The sequence below is a fragment of the Macaca fascicularis genome, chromosome 18, assembly GCF_037993035.2.
Source record: "Macaca fascicularis isolate 582-1 chromosome 18, T2T-MFA8v1.1".
NCBI lineage: Eukaryota > Metazoa > Chordata > Mammalia > Primates > Cercopithecidae > Macaca > Macaca fascicularis.
In genome coordinates this window covers 44,925,109-44,942,324 of record NC_088392.1, presented here as the reverse complement: position 1 = coordinate 44,942,324, position 17,216 = coordinate 44,925,109, and the positions used below count along the sequence as shown (strand labels likewise).

The 17,216-nt window shown below is 43.4% G+C and overlaps 1 protein-coding gene across 3 annotated transcripts in view; it reads left to right on the top strand.

Moving 5' to 3' along the window:
* SETBP1 (SET binding protein 1) overlaps positions 1–17,216 on the top strand; it is a 383,239-nt gene that overhangs the window by 182,052 nt on the left and 183,971 nt on the right. For all 3 annotated transcript variants that reach the window (XM_045377737.2, XM_045377738.2, XM_065533893.1), the window contains exon 3: positions 7,716–7,769. In XM_045377737.2, coding sequence (XP_045233672.2) covers positions 7,716–7,769 — 54 coding nt within the window. The remainder of the gene's footprint in view (positions 1–7,715; positions 7,770–17,216) is intronic.

Genomic DNA, 17,216 nt, shown 5'->3' with positions numbered 1-17,216 from the left:
CAGAATGTTAGACACATCATGGACAACCTGATAAAGCTCCCAACAGCATACATACCCAAGATAGCCAGAAGCTCATAAGATATTATGATGTAGTGAAAAAGAGCATGATTTAGCCAAGCCAGGCTCAAATACATTCTATCACCTGCTAATCCTGAATGAACCCCAGAGGCTACTTTAGTCTCTTGAGCCACTTTTGACTGAAATGATTAATAAATGCTGATATTAATGTCCATGTCACCAGTTTCTACCAGATTTACCCTATGTAAACTTCTCACCCATAGCCACAGAAGATGCCCCACATAAAATCCAGTTTTCTTGAATCTAAAAAAAAATTCTGTCAAGTTTTAAAAGGGTGGAACAAACTTCTGTAGGTTCATTAAGTTCAAATAAGTTTCTTTGGGTTTATTAAGTTCAACATAAAACAAGACTCATCATCTTAGTGAGTCTAGATCAGGGCATTTGGAGGTCTCGTCTTTCATGTGGTCTCTAGTTATTGCTCCAATCTGAAAGGTGGAGGATAAAAGACATTTCCACCCAGAAGTTGAAATATCTATGACTTGGACAGCAAGCAAATGTACACCCCACTGTAAGAGCATGGGTTGTATGTGCCAAGATTACACATGGAGTCTTTAAAAATATATATAAAAGCTCTTTTGGCTCCATATCTGGGGGATTTTGTTAAAGATCTCACCTGTAAATATTAGAACCCCGTCATTTAAAGAAGCAATAAAAGAAAAATATAGGCAATCAAGACCAGGCTTGCTTGGAGTTATGTGGAAAGTTATTGTTAGTCATCCTTGTTGCTCTTTAGGAAGGGAGCCTAAAATTAAGACTGTGGGTGTCAGTGATTTCAGGTTTAACCTTTAAAATTTCATGAGGCTGAGAGCATTTAGCAAAAGGACACAGTTCAGCTAGGATGGCAATTTTGAGTATATAACTTGCTTCTTAGGCTGGTAGGAAACCAGCCCCTCGGTCTCTACACTACCCATCCACTGCCACCCCCACCCCAATGCCTTGGCCATTAGAACTAATGCCTTTTGAATTGGAAGATTGTTTACTATTAGTTAGGGTGTGGATTTGACTTCAGCCTCACTGGAATGGGGAACTCACGTAGCAGTCTGAGTGGTCATCTGTCCAAATTCCTATTTGTAAGCCAATAACAGATCCATAGTACAAGACTGTCTCATTGTCCTCCCCTCTGACCCTCTGATTATTAATAGAAATTCTTCCACAAAGTGTAAACAAGTTCTTAGAGGTGTGTATTTTGAAGGGACAGAGGAGATAGTGTCCTTCCGTCTTTTCTTCAGCCTTGAGGTGACAGGGATGCTTTAGGGTGCTGGCAGGGTAGAGCCAAAGGGAAAATGGCATTCATTTCATAGGTGGTAAAATGAGACCTGCATAGGCAAATGATCCCATGACAGATCCCATATTGAGTTGCTGCAGAACCAGGGCTATGACTCAAGTCTTTTTTTTTTTCCCTCCGAGTCCAGTGCTCTTTTGTATGACAGTGTTTCACTTATCCTTGGAAAGAGTGGCAACCTATTGGTTCCATTTTACCTACCTTATTTTCCAGTTTCCAGATTTCCTTCTGTGATCCCAATGGATTTGTGGTCTCCTTCATGGTTGGTCGTTTCAGAACGTTTTGCTTGGTAGAAGCCCTCCGTAGACCCCTTTCCTTTTCTCTGTCTTGACCCCCGACATATTTGACAATTCTTCCTGCCTGTTTCAGAATCCCCAGTACCCAGTATGGCTGGATATTAGAAACTTTCTTTGGGTTGCATACATACAGTTAGATTTTTTGTTTCTGATTTTCCACTGGGTAAGTCACTTTTTCTTTCTGTGCTTCAGTTGCCTTTTACAATGGAGAGTGTGGGGCTAGTTCATCTCAAGCAGCCCCCAGCACACATATGATTAGATGTTTGCCTCAGCTTGCTGGAACAATTTTCCTTACCCGTAGGCTGTTTTGAACTTTTTTTATGGGTTGAAGGGTTGGGGTGGGCCTGAGTTCAACTTCCATTCTAGAGCCAAAGTAAGAAGTGAGTGACACTTTACAAAATAAAGAGGGAGAAAAAAGGTTCATTTCCTACATTGGAAATAGAAGTGAAGGCAGATTGAAAAGAGTAGAGGTGAAGTAGAAGGCTTACTAAATGCAAGGATGGTACATTTGAGGGTAAATTTGAAAATGGGTCATTTGCCGTCCTCAAGGCCAGCTTCACTCTGTTTCTTTACCTACCTACCTAGCTACCTATGCATCAATCCATCTATCTATTCATGTGCCAGCATCCTTTGCTTTGGCCCATAAGAAAGGAGATATCTGGGAAGAGCAAATGACTTGGAGTATCCCCAGGGCCACCAGTCTTCAGCTTGTCCAGCTGCATAAGATCCTTCTGGCCAGATGTTCAGCATGACCCACACCCTGCCTTTTGTGTCAGTGTCCCCCTTCCCGATGCAAGCATCTGCATTCAGCCAGAGCAATTGGTGCAGATATGTGAGGCCCCACTCTATCCAGATGGAGTATGCATTTTTGATAAAGGGCCAGGAGAGGGGACATGACGGTTGTTGCTGGGGCAGGAGGACAGAGAGGAAAAAATGGAGTCACCTCCTCCCATTCTGTGTGAAAGTTTAGAAGCTATAGACGTTTATAGGGAGCAGGGCAGCTGTTTAAAGGGACAGCTTTAGACTTGCAGAGGTCACAAGGGAATGCTAGATGCAGCTGTACCATAGGTAATTTTGGGTGGGAGATGCAAAGAGAGAATCCCATTCAGAGAACAGAGTTTGAAAAAGACAAGGGAGCAGAATGTCACTGCTTAGGAAGCTGAAGGGATTTCCACTCTCGCCTCCTTAGGGCCCCACAGCATCCTTCATCTCCCTTCAATTCTCCTTGTTCTCCAACCCTCCCCTCAAGCTCAGAGAAAGAGAGAGAAAATAAGAAAGCAACATGAATTTATGCCAAGAAAGAAACTACAGCTTCTCAAAAATGGAAGGCAGGGTCATCCTCCTAATATTTTGAAAGTGGACTGTTCCAGAGAGCAGCAAGACGTGTCAGGAATGAGATTGTTCTGAGCAGGGCCTCAGGAACACTGCCGGGCTCCACCAGGGAGATGAAAGAATTTTCTCCTTCCTTTGCCTTTTAAATGTAATTCTGTCTGCCCTCTCCACCCCGCACACCCTGTCGACCCTCTAGGTGAGAGCAGTGCAGACATTTAGCCATTCTGGGAAAAGACAGGATCCTTTTCATTAACTTCAGCCTGATTGGGGTCCCTAGGGCCGTGGCAGATTTCATTTTCCTCCCTCTCTGCCTCCCTGTCTTGGATCCCCCCCAACCCCCGACACAGCAAGGCTACCATGAGCAGTGAACTGTTTCCCAATGGGATGGAGTGGAGATAGGGTTCAAGCAGGGGAGGCAGTAGAGAAGGGTCTGGGACGTGCACTTTTCAAGGCAGTGACTTTGAGGAGGGACATGTATACTTCCTCCCCATGCTTCAATTTCCCCTGGATTTCTGAGCAAATCTATCCCAGCTTTAGGGTAGAAATCAGCAGCCGGTTATGTCTGGTTGTCAGTGATGGACTGGACAGATATAATCTCTAGTGGAGGTTTCTGCAGAGGTGCTCGGGTTAGCAGACTCAACCAATCCCATTGTTAATTAGCAGTGTGATCTTGAAAATGTCACTTACCAGCTTCTTCTGCAAAATAAGGACTTAGTCTGGAGTTTTAAGGTATGTTTTAGTACCAAACATTGGTTTTCAACTGAAGTCACATACAAGAACCAGGGAAAAGCAGAGCCACTCTGAGTGAAGGTAGAGAGACAGGCACAGTGTGAGCCCTTTGTCTACACGTTTTCTCACCCCAGTTTCCCAGCAGAGGTGGCTCCTGAGCCCACTGGGGACACACTGATTTTCTCCTCTTCTCCAGGGGCCTCCAACTGCCTCCCCAAGACCCTTACACTAAGAATGGAACTCTTCTGCAATATCCTGATGTAGGTGGTCTGTGATCTTTTCCTTTATTTCTAATCCACACTTGAGCACCATATATTAGTGCCTGACGTTCAGCTGTTTCTCCATCCCTTGGTGTGGAATTTGTAGACTTACGGGAAGTAATCTGCTTTGAAAAGGGGAGTGCTCAAGATGCAGGGCCTATGTTTGACCCAACAGTCCATGCATTTGGTTAGAGCGTGGTTAGAACTCAGAAAGACCAAGAAGGCAGAAGGCCAGAAAAGCCAGAAAAGCAAGGGGTCATGGCGTAATGGTGAGGAAAGACACACTGTTGTACATACCGTTTTCAGGACTCATTGTGAGGAGATGTCACAAACCTTGCCTCTGGTTGTTTCCCAGGTCAGATAACACCTTCAATGCATGCTAGTTTGTGAGTTAAACTTTCCGAATCTCCCAAGTAAAGGAATCCAGATAGAAGTTATTTGAGTTCCATCCCTGACATTATATCCCTGTATCCTCCCACACATCATCAGATGCGCTAACACATCTGAACTGGGATGGGCCCATTTAACATTTTACTGTTTCAACCAGAGCAAGGGGTGAGACCCTGATCTCTCCCTGGTGATGGATTTATTCACCCTTCAGCTTCTTTCCCTTTTATACTGTTCTTCCTTAAATTTAACCTCCAATTTCTACACTGAAGCAGCACCCAATATTCTTCTAGTAAAACCTGTAGCGGCTGGAGAAGAGCTTGTCCCCAGTGCCTGAGTTGATTAACTCATTCAATTATTTGAGTGCCTGCTTCACACAGCAAATGTGCTAGGCACTGAGTGCTGTTTCCTTTTCTTGGCTTGGAAGATATCTTTAGCCTGCCTCTCACACTTCTGTTCTCTAGGCTCAGCAATTTAGGTATTCTGGTCCTCACCTCTGGGCTGACAATATTTCCACTTTCCTTTTAAGTCATTCGGCAAACAGGTTATTTAGTGACTAATTGTATATCCAGACTCTTCTCAACACGTTGAGATATGCAAAATTTACATAAGATAGAAGCCATAGTCTTTTTAGACAGGGTCTTGTTGGGCATGTTCTTGTTAGGTGAAAAATAGACGAGTAAAAATACATGCAACAGCATGAAACAAAACTAGGAAGATCTCTGCCTTCTGCACGCCCAGGGTCTGAAGAATTCGAGCTCTGAATCTAATATGCTAACACAAGTTGGTGGGCGTGTTCCTGCACAGGTCACTCTCATGCCCGTACCTCATCCCAGCATTTTATTTTCCCTCCTTTCCAGCTCCATCCCAATGTTGTGCCCAGCTCAAGCTAAAGGTAAAGGTTTACTGATAAACTCAGATGAGTAAATGGTCATTATCAATTAAATACAAGCATTTCTGCAAGGAAGAGTTAGTTAAGGGTTGTTCGTGGGGATGCATGTTTTATGTTACTTTCTGTGGCTCATTTGACTAATATTCTGGCACTCAGCTTTTTTCCTGTGCCACATCTCAACAAATGGTCTCCGGTGCGCTATAATTCAGAGGCATTTTATTATAGAAGAAAAAGCATGAGCTTTGGGAAAATATAGTTGGGGATTTAAATCCCAAATACATGTACTGGCTGTGAAACCTAGAAAATGTTACTTAGCTTCCATAAGTCTCAATTTTCCCATCAGAAAAGAGGAGATACCTTCTGTCTCATGGAGGAGTTGTGAATATTAAAAATGAAAAATTACATAAAGCAGCACCCAGAATGCCAGCCACCCAGGTGATCCTCGATGTATCCTAATTCCCTACCTTTCTCCTTAAGGTAGGCTATGGCTGGCACTTAACAGATGCAAATGGAGGTGTGTTAGGATTGGCCATTTCCTTTTTCACATCTTTGCTCTTGCACCTGCTCCCACCTGAAGTGCCTTGCCCTACCACCTTTCCAGTGAATTCAAGGCCAAATGCAAGCTCCATCTTATTTCAACAAGCCCACCCTGACTGCTCTTGCTTCATTTCCCCAGTTTGATGCTCACACTCGACTACACTCTGCTCCCACTGATGAACACATGTCTGCATGTCTGATTCTTCCACCAAACTATAGGTTCCTTGAAGGCAGGGACTAAGTCTATCATTACATTTCACCCTTAATTCCTAGCATGTGGCCTAATGGGTTGTGGCTTGGCTGTTTCATTACAATCGGAGGGGTCAAACCAGCTCTCCACCAGGATGGTGCTGCCTGCCACCAAGACACCTTCCACATGGGGGAATCTAGCCTGCAGGATGGGGAATGTGGGGTTGGGGAACAGCAAAGTGTTCACCTTCTCCACCTCTCTTCTGCTGGATCCTAGCTTCAACATCACTTCAGCACCATTTATGGCAGTCATTTAAGGAAGCTAAAAAATCCAGTTGAGCTTTTGCGAAGGCTGGAGGCCCTGGGGCTCAGCATGACTTCTTCTCTTTCTTGACCCAAACAAAACATTGTTACAGCAAACATGAAGTCTTTTCTATTTTTCACAAATGCTCTCCAGGCCTAACAAAGCTAGCAGTCACCCTCCTTGAATCAAAATAAGCATCTGCCCTTTTTCTCTTTATCTTACACTTTCCCAGCATGTATTATAAGAATGCGATTATTTTACTAATTAGTCTTATATTTTTATTTAACTTTTTTGGTGCAAAACCCTGGAAAGGTTGCAAAAATATTTAAAACCTTAACTTTAGTCTTTAATATTGATTAAACACAGAGGTGCAGAAAGTCCATATAACTGACTCTTACTCTTTTTATGTTGTGTATGATTGTTTGAAGCATAAATGATAAAAACCTAAATAGTGTATAAAATCATAGGCAGCCTATGACAAAGGGAAACTGAGTCACATGTAGCTGTGAAGAGGAGAGGGTCATTTTTACTGAGCTCATTTTTTTGTTTGTTTTAATAAAGAAAAAACGGTCGGGCACAGTGGCTCATGCCTGTAATCCCAACACTTTGGGAAGCCAGGGCAGGCATATCACCTGAGGTCGAGAGTTCGAGACCAACCTGACCAACATGGAGAAACCCCGTCTCTACTAAAAATACAAAAATTAGCTGGGCATGGTTGCGGGCACCTGTAATCCCAGCTACTTGGGAGGCTGAGGCAGGAGAATCGCTTGAACCTGGGAGGCAGAGGTTGCCGTGAGCTGAGATCATGCCACTGCACTCCAGCCTGGGCAACAAGAGTGAAACTCCATCTAAGAAAGAGAGGGAGGGAGGGAGGGAGGGAGGGAGGGAGGGAAGGAAGGAAGGAAGGAAGGAAGGAAGGAAGGAAGGAAGGAAGGAAGGAAGGAAGGAAGGAAGGAAGGAAGGAAAGAAGGAAGGAAAAACCCTCGTAGAGGAGATGGACCTTTGTTTCTGAAGCAGTAAGTCTTGTATCACAGACCACTTTGATAGCAGGAAGAAAGCCAGGGCCCCTCTCTCTAAGGAAATATATACATCTACAGATTCACACATACAATTTCAGGGAGCCATGGACCTGATGAACTCCATCCATAGCCCATGGTTCCTAATTTAAGAGCCTCTGAAGAACTGATAGCACATAGAAATAATTTAGAGAGAGCAGCAAGAGAGAGGTGGTGAAGTCAGAGATGGAGCACAAAGTGGGAAGGCCACTGAGCCTAGATTCCCGGTCCAGAAATCTCACATTTGTCTTCTGCAATCCCACTTCTGTAGCTCTCATCCAGGCTATGGTAAGTCCATTGCTGGTCAGTTGTCATGGGGATACTGCATGCAAACTGAAAAGTGTCACTGAGAAAATTTCTTTATTTTTTTCCAGCTCCTCACAGCCAGTGACCTTGCAGCCAGTGACCTCAAAGGATTTCAGCCACAGGTAAGTTCCACTGATGCTCTTATGAAGTTTGGAAGAGTGAAATGCTCCACAGTTTGGTGGTCAACAAGCACCCTTGGGGCCAGGACAGAAATCCCAACCTTGGATTTCTAGCTTCTTTCCCTCGAAATGCTAACTGTGAGAATGACCTGGTAGCTTTCTCTCCTCCTCCAGCTCCTCTCATTCCAGCATGGACAAAACCACCTCTTTTGGCTCTTTCATTCCTAATATTGTATAGTGGAAAAATATATAGAGATCAAGATGCTCGGAATGTTAAGTGTTGGGGATTCAGCTTAGGAAAGGGTTAAACCAAAGACGGCAGAGGGTGGGATGGGGTTGGGGTTCTCCCCTGTATTTCTCTCTTTTTGGACAGGACACTCACATTTCTGTAATCTTTGCGGCAAATGCCTCACAGTCAAGGCCTGACAGCCAAGTTAATCTCAGACTCCTGCAGAGGCAGACAGTTGAGGTTGGCTGATCTTGGTCAGGAAATGGGCCGCTGTTATCTCTGGCCAGAGTGGTGTTTGGAGGTTACTATGGGCAAACTGTGTGAGGGTGTAGGCAAGGGCTTTCTGGAGACTTTTTTGCAGGGGTGAAGATGGACATCTTCCTCCCTGTCTCTGGAAAAGGAGTCTATACACAAACATATAAATACCAAGACACATACAAATCCCAGCTATACAAAAGCCCTTGTTTGCTCACACAGAGCCCAGTATAGGTAGAACGTATACATAAAGAAAGATAAATCCAACGGTGATCATTAGGGGACTTGGCCCTTGCCCTGTCCCCCTTGCAAAATGAAACTTTCTGTCACCCTTCAGCTCAGTGCCTGCCTCAAGGTCTCAGTGCTGTACCTTTGTGGGAAAATACATTATAGCTAATGGCAGTGAACTTCCAGGGGTCAGCAAATACTTTTCTAATTGCAGGAGTTTCATATATTTGGAACGTGTTCTTCTTTAAAGGTGTTTCACATCCAGGAGCCCACTGCATCCTCCCTACCCTTCTCCCAGGTGAGCCACATCCTGTGTGTACCCTCTCACTGCTGAGGAACCTGAGGACCCAGTCCTGATGCACAGTGGCCCCAGATCACACAGAGAGCTAGGAACAGGCGACAGTGGGAGGCCGGAGGAAGAGAATTCACAGAATCAAGGGCTTCATTGGTGGGAATCAAAGATGGATTCACACACCAGTGTGGGGTGTTGTCATCTCGTCTTGTTGATCCTCCTGTCTGGAAAGTAGTGAGTTTTTAGACAGACGTGGCCAGTAAGCCTTTTTTGTCAACCATCGAAAACTGTTAATTAATTACTTATTCACATGTTTACGCAAACTTCCAGTTTGGCTAAGGGAATGTGAAACAAAAACAAAAGAAAATCCACATTTACCACCTACCCCACTCACCTCTGCACCTACGCTCATACATGGTGGCAATGCCAGCTAATTATTTTGTTTTAATCTGAAAATTTATAACATTAAAGAAAATTGTGTGGTGCCATTTTACTGCTTGAAAAGGACACCCGGTAGAGACTGAGTTTATTGGAGTTGTGTGTGTGTGCGTGGTTTTGGCATGGTTTCCTTCTGAGCTGAACACGTTCTGTCCATGTTTGTTGACCTACACTTTTAGATATTAGATTTAAACTAATAGAGCGAACTTTCCAGTGAAGGAGAATTTAGATATATTTAAGGTTCATGCATAACATTTGAGAGCATGATCCTAGAAAGGCAGCTCCCAGGCTCCCCCACAGCCAGCCCCACAGCTTCCAGTGCAGATGGCTTGCTCCTCTGGTTCTGTTCAGCCCTTCCATGTTATTCCATTTGTGTGTCATCCCCCTGAGGCTAGAAGCATAAATACATATTTTTCACTCCTCAGGATGCCTGTTCTTGAGGCCAGGAAGTCCTGGGAAACTTGTGGCCAGGGTGTAATGCCCAGATCAAAGTTAATTCTCTAGTGAAAGGTTCAGATGTGTCTCTGGTCAACACCACCCTTTTGGGTGCTTTTTAAAACAGAATCAGAAAGCTGTCCACAGGCTTTGCACTGTCCCCTCTAGCCCCACTGCACCAAACTGCTGGCTTCTGTTGTTATGTTTCCCCTTCTCTCTTTGGGTTTTAGATGAAACTGAGTCTCACACCATAATTCATGGGTGTGTTCCCCTCCAGGACCCATCATTGACTGGCAGGAGGGGACTCCCTGAGGACCCCTCCCAGGGATAACTGTCTGTCCTCTCAGCTTTTGCATAGTGCCCACTTACCACTTGAATGTAGAGGTTTTCTGTTTGTTTTTCTTGATGCTTGTTCCTGCTTTAGACTCTTAAGGAAGATAGTTACAAAATCTTCGATGATTTTGAATGTGTGTAGAGTCGAGTCTGTATTGAGCTGGCTTTTCTGTTCATTTGTCTCTGTCTTCTCTCCGCATCCAGATGGAGAAGAGGAAGGTAAGGAAGTGAGTAGCTGCCTTTCTCCTCATGGTTATTGGTTACTAAAAATGCCACGCTCATTCCTGGAAATAAACACATAACTTTTCAAGATGAGCCTGAAAGCCCGTTTTTCTAAGGTATTATGTTTTAGCGGGGGGCGATCTCCCCAGAGACTGGTGAGCCTGGCCTCTGGGCCACAGGGTAGAGCTTCTGCTAGAGTCAGGCCTGGTGCTGGTAGGCGGGTACTATTCTCAGCAAGTTTTAAAGGCACAGATGGAAAAGCTTCTCAAATTCACACCTAACCCACCCTGACTCTTCTACCTCCAAACACATCTCCTTTTACTTTCTAACATCCTGTTCTTGCCTTTTGAAGCAACAGACACACTTGAGTACCCTCCTTTCTAAGCCTGTGCGTTATTGGAAATGAGAACCCTCACTTCTTTTTGTCGGACCAGTCCCCTCCATTCCTAAGAGGAATAAGAGCTGACATTTAATTCTCTTTAGTAAAAGCCCAATAACTATATGCTTTCCTCTGCATTTTTCTTTTATTCGTTTTTTCCTCTAATATAAAAGTTGTAAGTGTCTGTTGTAGAAATTTGGAATATACAGAAAACCATAAGAAAGAAAATACCCTATTATTTCACCTCTGAAACATACACAATGACGTTTTGGCGTATAGTCTTCCAATCTTTGTTCTACATAGGCACACACATCTATTTTTTTTAAATGGTCATATTTTATATGCTTTTTTGTTACCTTATTTTTTGTTGGTTTGCATGCTTTCCACAACACTGGAAAATCTAGCAGCTAGCCATGCTTGCACTAGTTGTTAGTACTGTCATTCATTTACTAGTCCCCTCTTGCTGGACATCCCATTCCTTTTGCAGGCTGAGATCTCCAGGAGCAATCCAAGGCAAATGCTGAGATCCAGTGCCTTCATCCAGGATACAAAGAGCATCCAAGGCTTCTTGGCATTTATTTATTTATTTACTTTTATTTCTCAGTTCCTACAAGAATGTGCAGGCTGCTTAAACTTCGCAGTAAAGTGCCCGTGGGTGATGCCCACATACTTGTGCACATGCTTACGAGGTGGGGGATGTGGTAAGGAGATAGCCATAGCATGGGCACCAAATTCAGATGCATGTCCTGCATGCCCAGCCACCGTGTCAGAACAGTGATGTGACAAAGAACGCCCCCCACAGAGGAAAGCACAGACTAAAGGATTGGGTCCTCACCTGCTACATAAACTCTCTGTTGTCTCAGAGAATAGGGTACTTCCTTTAGGAAAAATGGAGTATTATTTCAAGTGCGGGGCAAATGTAGTGGCTGCCTATGAAGGGTGGCTATTTTTAATGAGTTTCTAAAATGTCAGTTGCTACTATAGTCAAGGGCACACTGTGGTGGAAGGTGAGAAGACAGTAAACCAGAACACACAGGAAGACATGTTTTAGTGCAGAGAAAACAGAACTTTCAGTCACTCATTTGCCATTTCATTCAACAGGCATCCATGGAAGACCTTTCTGTGGTGCTCCCAGCTATGCACAGACCCTTCCCCAGATGTTGACAGTTCTGGAATGTTCTGCCACCATTGTTAGCTTTGTGACCCTAACGAAGTTATCTAATGTCTTTCATCTTGATTAACTTTATTAAGCAAAGGAGTTGTGCAGCTTATTTCACAGAGAGTATGGGCATCGATGAGACAATGCATGTGAAGGTAGCCTTGTATGCCTGAAATGCACAGTGAGGTATTGTTTTCTTCCACTAGAGAAGTGCAGAATAAATTAATTAAAAATTCAGATGTAGAAGAAATTCTATGTCTATGGAACAAGCAGGGAAGTCTTCCCGGCCGAGGTCTTGTTGTACCTGCCAGGGTGGGTGAGAAGAAAGTGAGGCGGTGGACTTGTTCCAGAGCAGGTGATGTGTGGATGAAGGCTGAGACCACAATGCGGTGCTTGGGTATGTGTGAAGGCTTGGAGTGATTTAATTGCGGAGCCTCAGAGGAGACCATGGTGGGAAATTATACGCAAATTAAAATAGGGCCAAATTTCAGGTCTTAAATGTCTTGAAAATGAAATAATAGTTTTTTTTTAAAAGTCCAAAAAATAAATTGGACTTAAAAATTAACTATTTAAGTTTTCAAACTTACACAAAAGTTAGCATAATGGTGTAATAAACCCGTGTACCTGTTACCCAGTTTCAATGATATGCTGCTAACAAAGCCCACATTTGTAGCATTTGGTAAGTTCTGTTGTGTAAATACCTCCATCATGACCAATTTTAAGCTATCAGTGGTTTAGCCACCTGTTGGCAAAGTCTTTGACAGTCAGCTCTGCTCCCCAGCATGCCACTGGAAGAGCTGTCACAATTGTTACCATTTTCCAAACTTGTCTATACTCTCATCTACTTTGGTTTTTAATTTTAATTATTTGGGGCTATACTTTAAAACAAATCCCAGTCATTATGTTATTTCACTGATAAATAATTTAATTAACTTATCTAACAAATAAGGGCTTTTTAAGAACAATCAGAATGCCATTATCACATCTATCAAAATTACCAGTAATTTTTAAATGTTTTCAAATACCCAGTCCATATTCAGACTTTTCTGATCATTTTTAATATATCATGTTTTAGTTGATTTGTCTGAATCAGGAAACGGAATTTGGATTTTTGGAATCCATCCTAAGACAATGGCAGGCACTGAAGGTTTGAGGGCAGAGAAGAGTCAGAACCGTGATGGACGAAGGTTCCTCAGTGGGTAGAAGGCGTGATGAAACCAAGAGGGCATCCGGCACTCAGCCTGTGCTGTTGATCCATACGAGGAGTAGTGGGGAATGAAGGTGGACTGAGGACCGTGGGGGTATCACAGAGGAGATGAATGCCAAAAAGTTTGGTGGCAGAATTAGTGGACCGGCAGCTGCTCAGTAGCTGGAGAATTTGGGATGCTGTTAATCAAAATGAGGGCCCACGAGAAGTGCAGTGTTCATTCTTGGAGTAAGAATGATTAAGTGTTCAGAGGAGGAAGGCTCAGTCCTCCTCAAATGAACCTTTACTCCACTTTCCTTAGCCTACTTGGAGATCATCAATTAGTCCTACTTGGAGATTAGTCCTACTTGGAGATCATCAGAGGACACAACCATCTGCAGAACAATCCTGGGTTCCATGGGTCCTCACCTAGAAGTTTTAACGCAAAATCCCCAAGTATTCTGTGAGGAGAAGCTACTTTTTAGGAAGGTGTGACTGTGGAGTTTCTGCATAGAGAGAAATCCTGGCTGTGCTTATCTCTCAACAGAAAAGGAAGGCTGAAGCAGGGCAGGGGCTGTGACAGCAGCTGACGTTTCAACGAGGGTCTGTGTATTGGATTGCTACATTTGGGCATTCCTACACTGGGAAATGGGAGGCAAGTGGGGAGTTAGAGTCTCCGACAGCTCTTTTATTTTGTAGAAGGGAATGTCTGAGTTCCCAGGTTGCTTGTTCTTCTAGAGTTGATCATGTTTTTCAGAACAAAACCACCACTATCTGACTCAACTCTAAATGGACATCAGCTGTCTACAAGGTCAGCATCAACACTTAGAAAGAGTAAAATTGGGCAGGGTGCGGTGGCTCTCAACTGTAATACCAACACTTTGGGAGGCCGAGGTGGGGGGATCATGAGGTAAAGAGATCGAGACCAGCCTGGCCAACATGGTGAAACTTCGTCTCTACTAAAAATACAAAAACTAGCTCGGCCTGGTGGTGCATGCCTGTAGTCTCAGCTACTCGGGAGGCTGAGGCAGAAGAATAGCTTGAACCCAAGAGGCAGAGGTTGCAGTGAGCCAAGAACGTGCCACTGCACTCCAGCCTGGTGACAGAGCGAGACTCCGTCTCAAAAGAAAAAAGGAAGAAAAAAAGGAGTAAAATTGAAGCTCTGGATTTTCCAGGGCACTGAGCCTCATTAGACTCTCAACTGGAGTTTGTGGTAATGCATGTTCACCCTGCTTTTGGCTCAGTACACATATGCCAAGGACTTACTGAGCATATATAGATGCCAGAAGGTGTTCTTTGAACTTTACATGTATTTTGTCATTTAATCCTCACAACACTCTGTGAAATCAATAGGAACATTATCCCCATTTTACAAGTCAGCACACAGGCACAGAGAAGTTAAGGTCACCAAGCCTGTATGTGCCAGAAGTGAGATTTGAACTCAGGTGATCTGGCTCCAACATCTGTATTCTTAACCACTTATGCTATGCCATCTTGAATTAGATTTATCTCTACAGTGAACACAGACCAGCGTGACCACTGGTAAGCGCAGGACAAGTGGCTGCACCTTCATTTTCGAAGATTGTGTTGAGTTTCCTTGATCTTTGACAAGGTCCATGAAAAAGCAATTTCTTCATCTGAGTAATAGAGGGAATTGCTGCATAGCATTTTGAATCCTTCTACCTTGGCAAATACTTTCGTATTGTTCTTGTTCCTGTCCTTCCCCAAACTCTCAAAGGGACAACCACAGTGGTGTTTGTCCCTCCCACAGAGGAGGAAACTGATATGAGACAGAGGTAGCCTGGGCCAGCAGTGAGGATACGGGTTGCTTGTTTTGACTTCACCACATAATATTTACTTTGCTGTTTAGGGAAGAGCCATCCCAAAGCAAAGCCGTGTATAAGGAAATACTTCAGCTGCTGCTTCCTTACACCCTCCCACATCCCCACACCCCTATTTTAAAATGGAATGAGACACTAGAGACCACGAAAAGCTGCCATCCCCAGCCTTGGCTGCAGACAGGAATTATCAGGGCAGTTTGAAAAATACGGGAATCCAGTCCTAACCCCTGTAGTGTGGATTGAATTGGTCTGGGTGGGGTCTGGATGTTGGTATTTTCAGAAGCTCTCCAAAATCTAAGTCAGCCTCCTCATTTTCTAGATTAAAGACTCCAGTAAGGAGGAAGTCTGGAAGAGAAGAGGAGGCCAAGGCGTCACATTCAAAAAGCAATTCCTGTCCCAGGAACGTGCCGTGTGCTTCTCATGCCCGCAGAACCCATTCCCCACAAAACCCGGTTCTCTCTCTTACTCTTCCCTTTTCACAGTGAACCTGCAGTCTGAGCACAAGAAGTATAAGTTAGCATGGATTCTGTAAAGCCCACACCTGTGGTCATTCCCTGTTCTTTCCATTCAACAACTGAGACTTGCCCAGGATAGTAAACAAGTGAGTGACAGCGTTTGGGCTTATGGTCTTCTCTGCCTGCTTAGCTAGACATTCTCTCTGGGTCTAAAAGATAATCCAAAAAGATCCAGCTTCACAATGCTGCCCTGAAGAGATAATGCATTAGGCGGCCCCGATGCAGCGTTCACTGTCTTCCGGGGCAGGCTTGATCCCAAGAGTTTGCCTGCTCAGACGATCGCTTAGTAAACACATGCCTTTACTCTCTAGGCCTTTTTTCTAGCTTGCCTTGTATCACCTGTGCCATGGATCTTTGCTCTCTGACCCCACGCTATGCAGACTGTGGGCTCCAAGCCACTGCTGGCCTGTTGAGTGTGTGTCGCTGGTCCACCATGGGATACATTTAGAAACTTTTATAGCAATTTGACGTTTTTGTGATATCCAAGCATGTGATTGTTTTCCGACTGATTTGTCTTTATAGTATTTTACCAAAGTTTCCATACAAAAAACATGGATTAAGGACAAAACATCTGGTCCTTCATCAAAGATTGTTTGACAAGCTCTGTTCTAGTTAACCCACACTGAGCTTTCCTAGTATTAATAAAAGAGTAGGATTTGGACTCCTCGTTTGTTTTTTCTTCTTCTACAAGCCTATATGTGAATATTTGTAATAGGAATAATGTTCACCCTCCAAAAAAAGTGGTTCCGCTCGTAACACTATCTTTCTTGCTATTTTTAGGATAACTGCACGCAACGTGTATCTTTTCTCGTAATTCCTAAGGAAACCCATTTAATTATTTTTCTTATCAAACATGTGTGACAATAACAGGGCATTTTTAACAAAAATATTTGCCCACGTGCATACATGCACCTCACACTGAAGCCCAAACGGACACTTTTACTCTTCTTACATGAAATCAACAGTTTCCTCCCACAAGTATACATTTTTTGCACTGCTTGCCTTGATAGTGTTTTTAGTTGATTTTTTTTTTAACCAGTATTGGCATTTGGTCCTGGAGAAAGAAGTTCTCCAGGTGTTTTCCAGAAAGTCTGGCATTTCCGTGGAATATTCTGAAGTCTTAATAAGTTCTCTTGGGATACTAAATCTCTAGACCTCAGTGAATATTTTGTTTTTTAATTCCAAGACGTTCTGACCATCTGAGGGCTGTGTGCAGGTGGGCCTGACTTAAAACAAACCTAACATGCAGAAGGTCACGTGTGAGAAAATTGAGAGACGACAGGTGGGTATTGGCGGGGAGGTGGTTATTCTTATGCAGAAAATTGTTTCCACTTGATCAAGGAAATCAGTATAAGTCATCCCTGCTAGTATATTCAAATATGATGTCATATTTCAAAATCTGATTTACACTCAATTTTTTCAGAACAGAAATATAAACAAAGTGAGGCCAACTGGTTGAATTAACTTTGAATGATGCCCTTAGCAACAAGGGAGTAGGAGTAGATGATGTCTGTGATCCCTTGAGACCCCAAAGATTTACTTATTCTGTGAATCCTTCCACTGTCTTTACATCTTCAGTTTTTCATCCGGTTTTTTTTGTTTTTGTTTTTGTTTTTGTTTTGTTTTTTTTTTTTTCCTCTTCAATCCTTTTGGTAAAGTGGCCTAAAGTTGAGCTTCTTCAAACTTCTCCTGTAATTCTGCTCACTTGAGACCTGGGGTTATTGATGTTTTGTACTGTATCTCTAATGTCTGTGTTTATTACTAGATTTAGTTACAGCATCATATTTTCCTGTGTCTAAAATGTTAGTATGATACATGACTGTGCTCTATACATTTTTAGGTCTAGGAATGACTCCTGCATAGTAAATGCAAATTCACAAACCACCTTTAGGGCTTGAGAGATTTCTTTTTCTTAATTCCTTTATCAGGGTAGTTCCA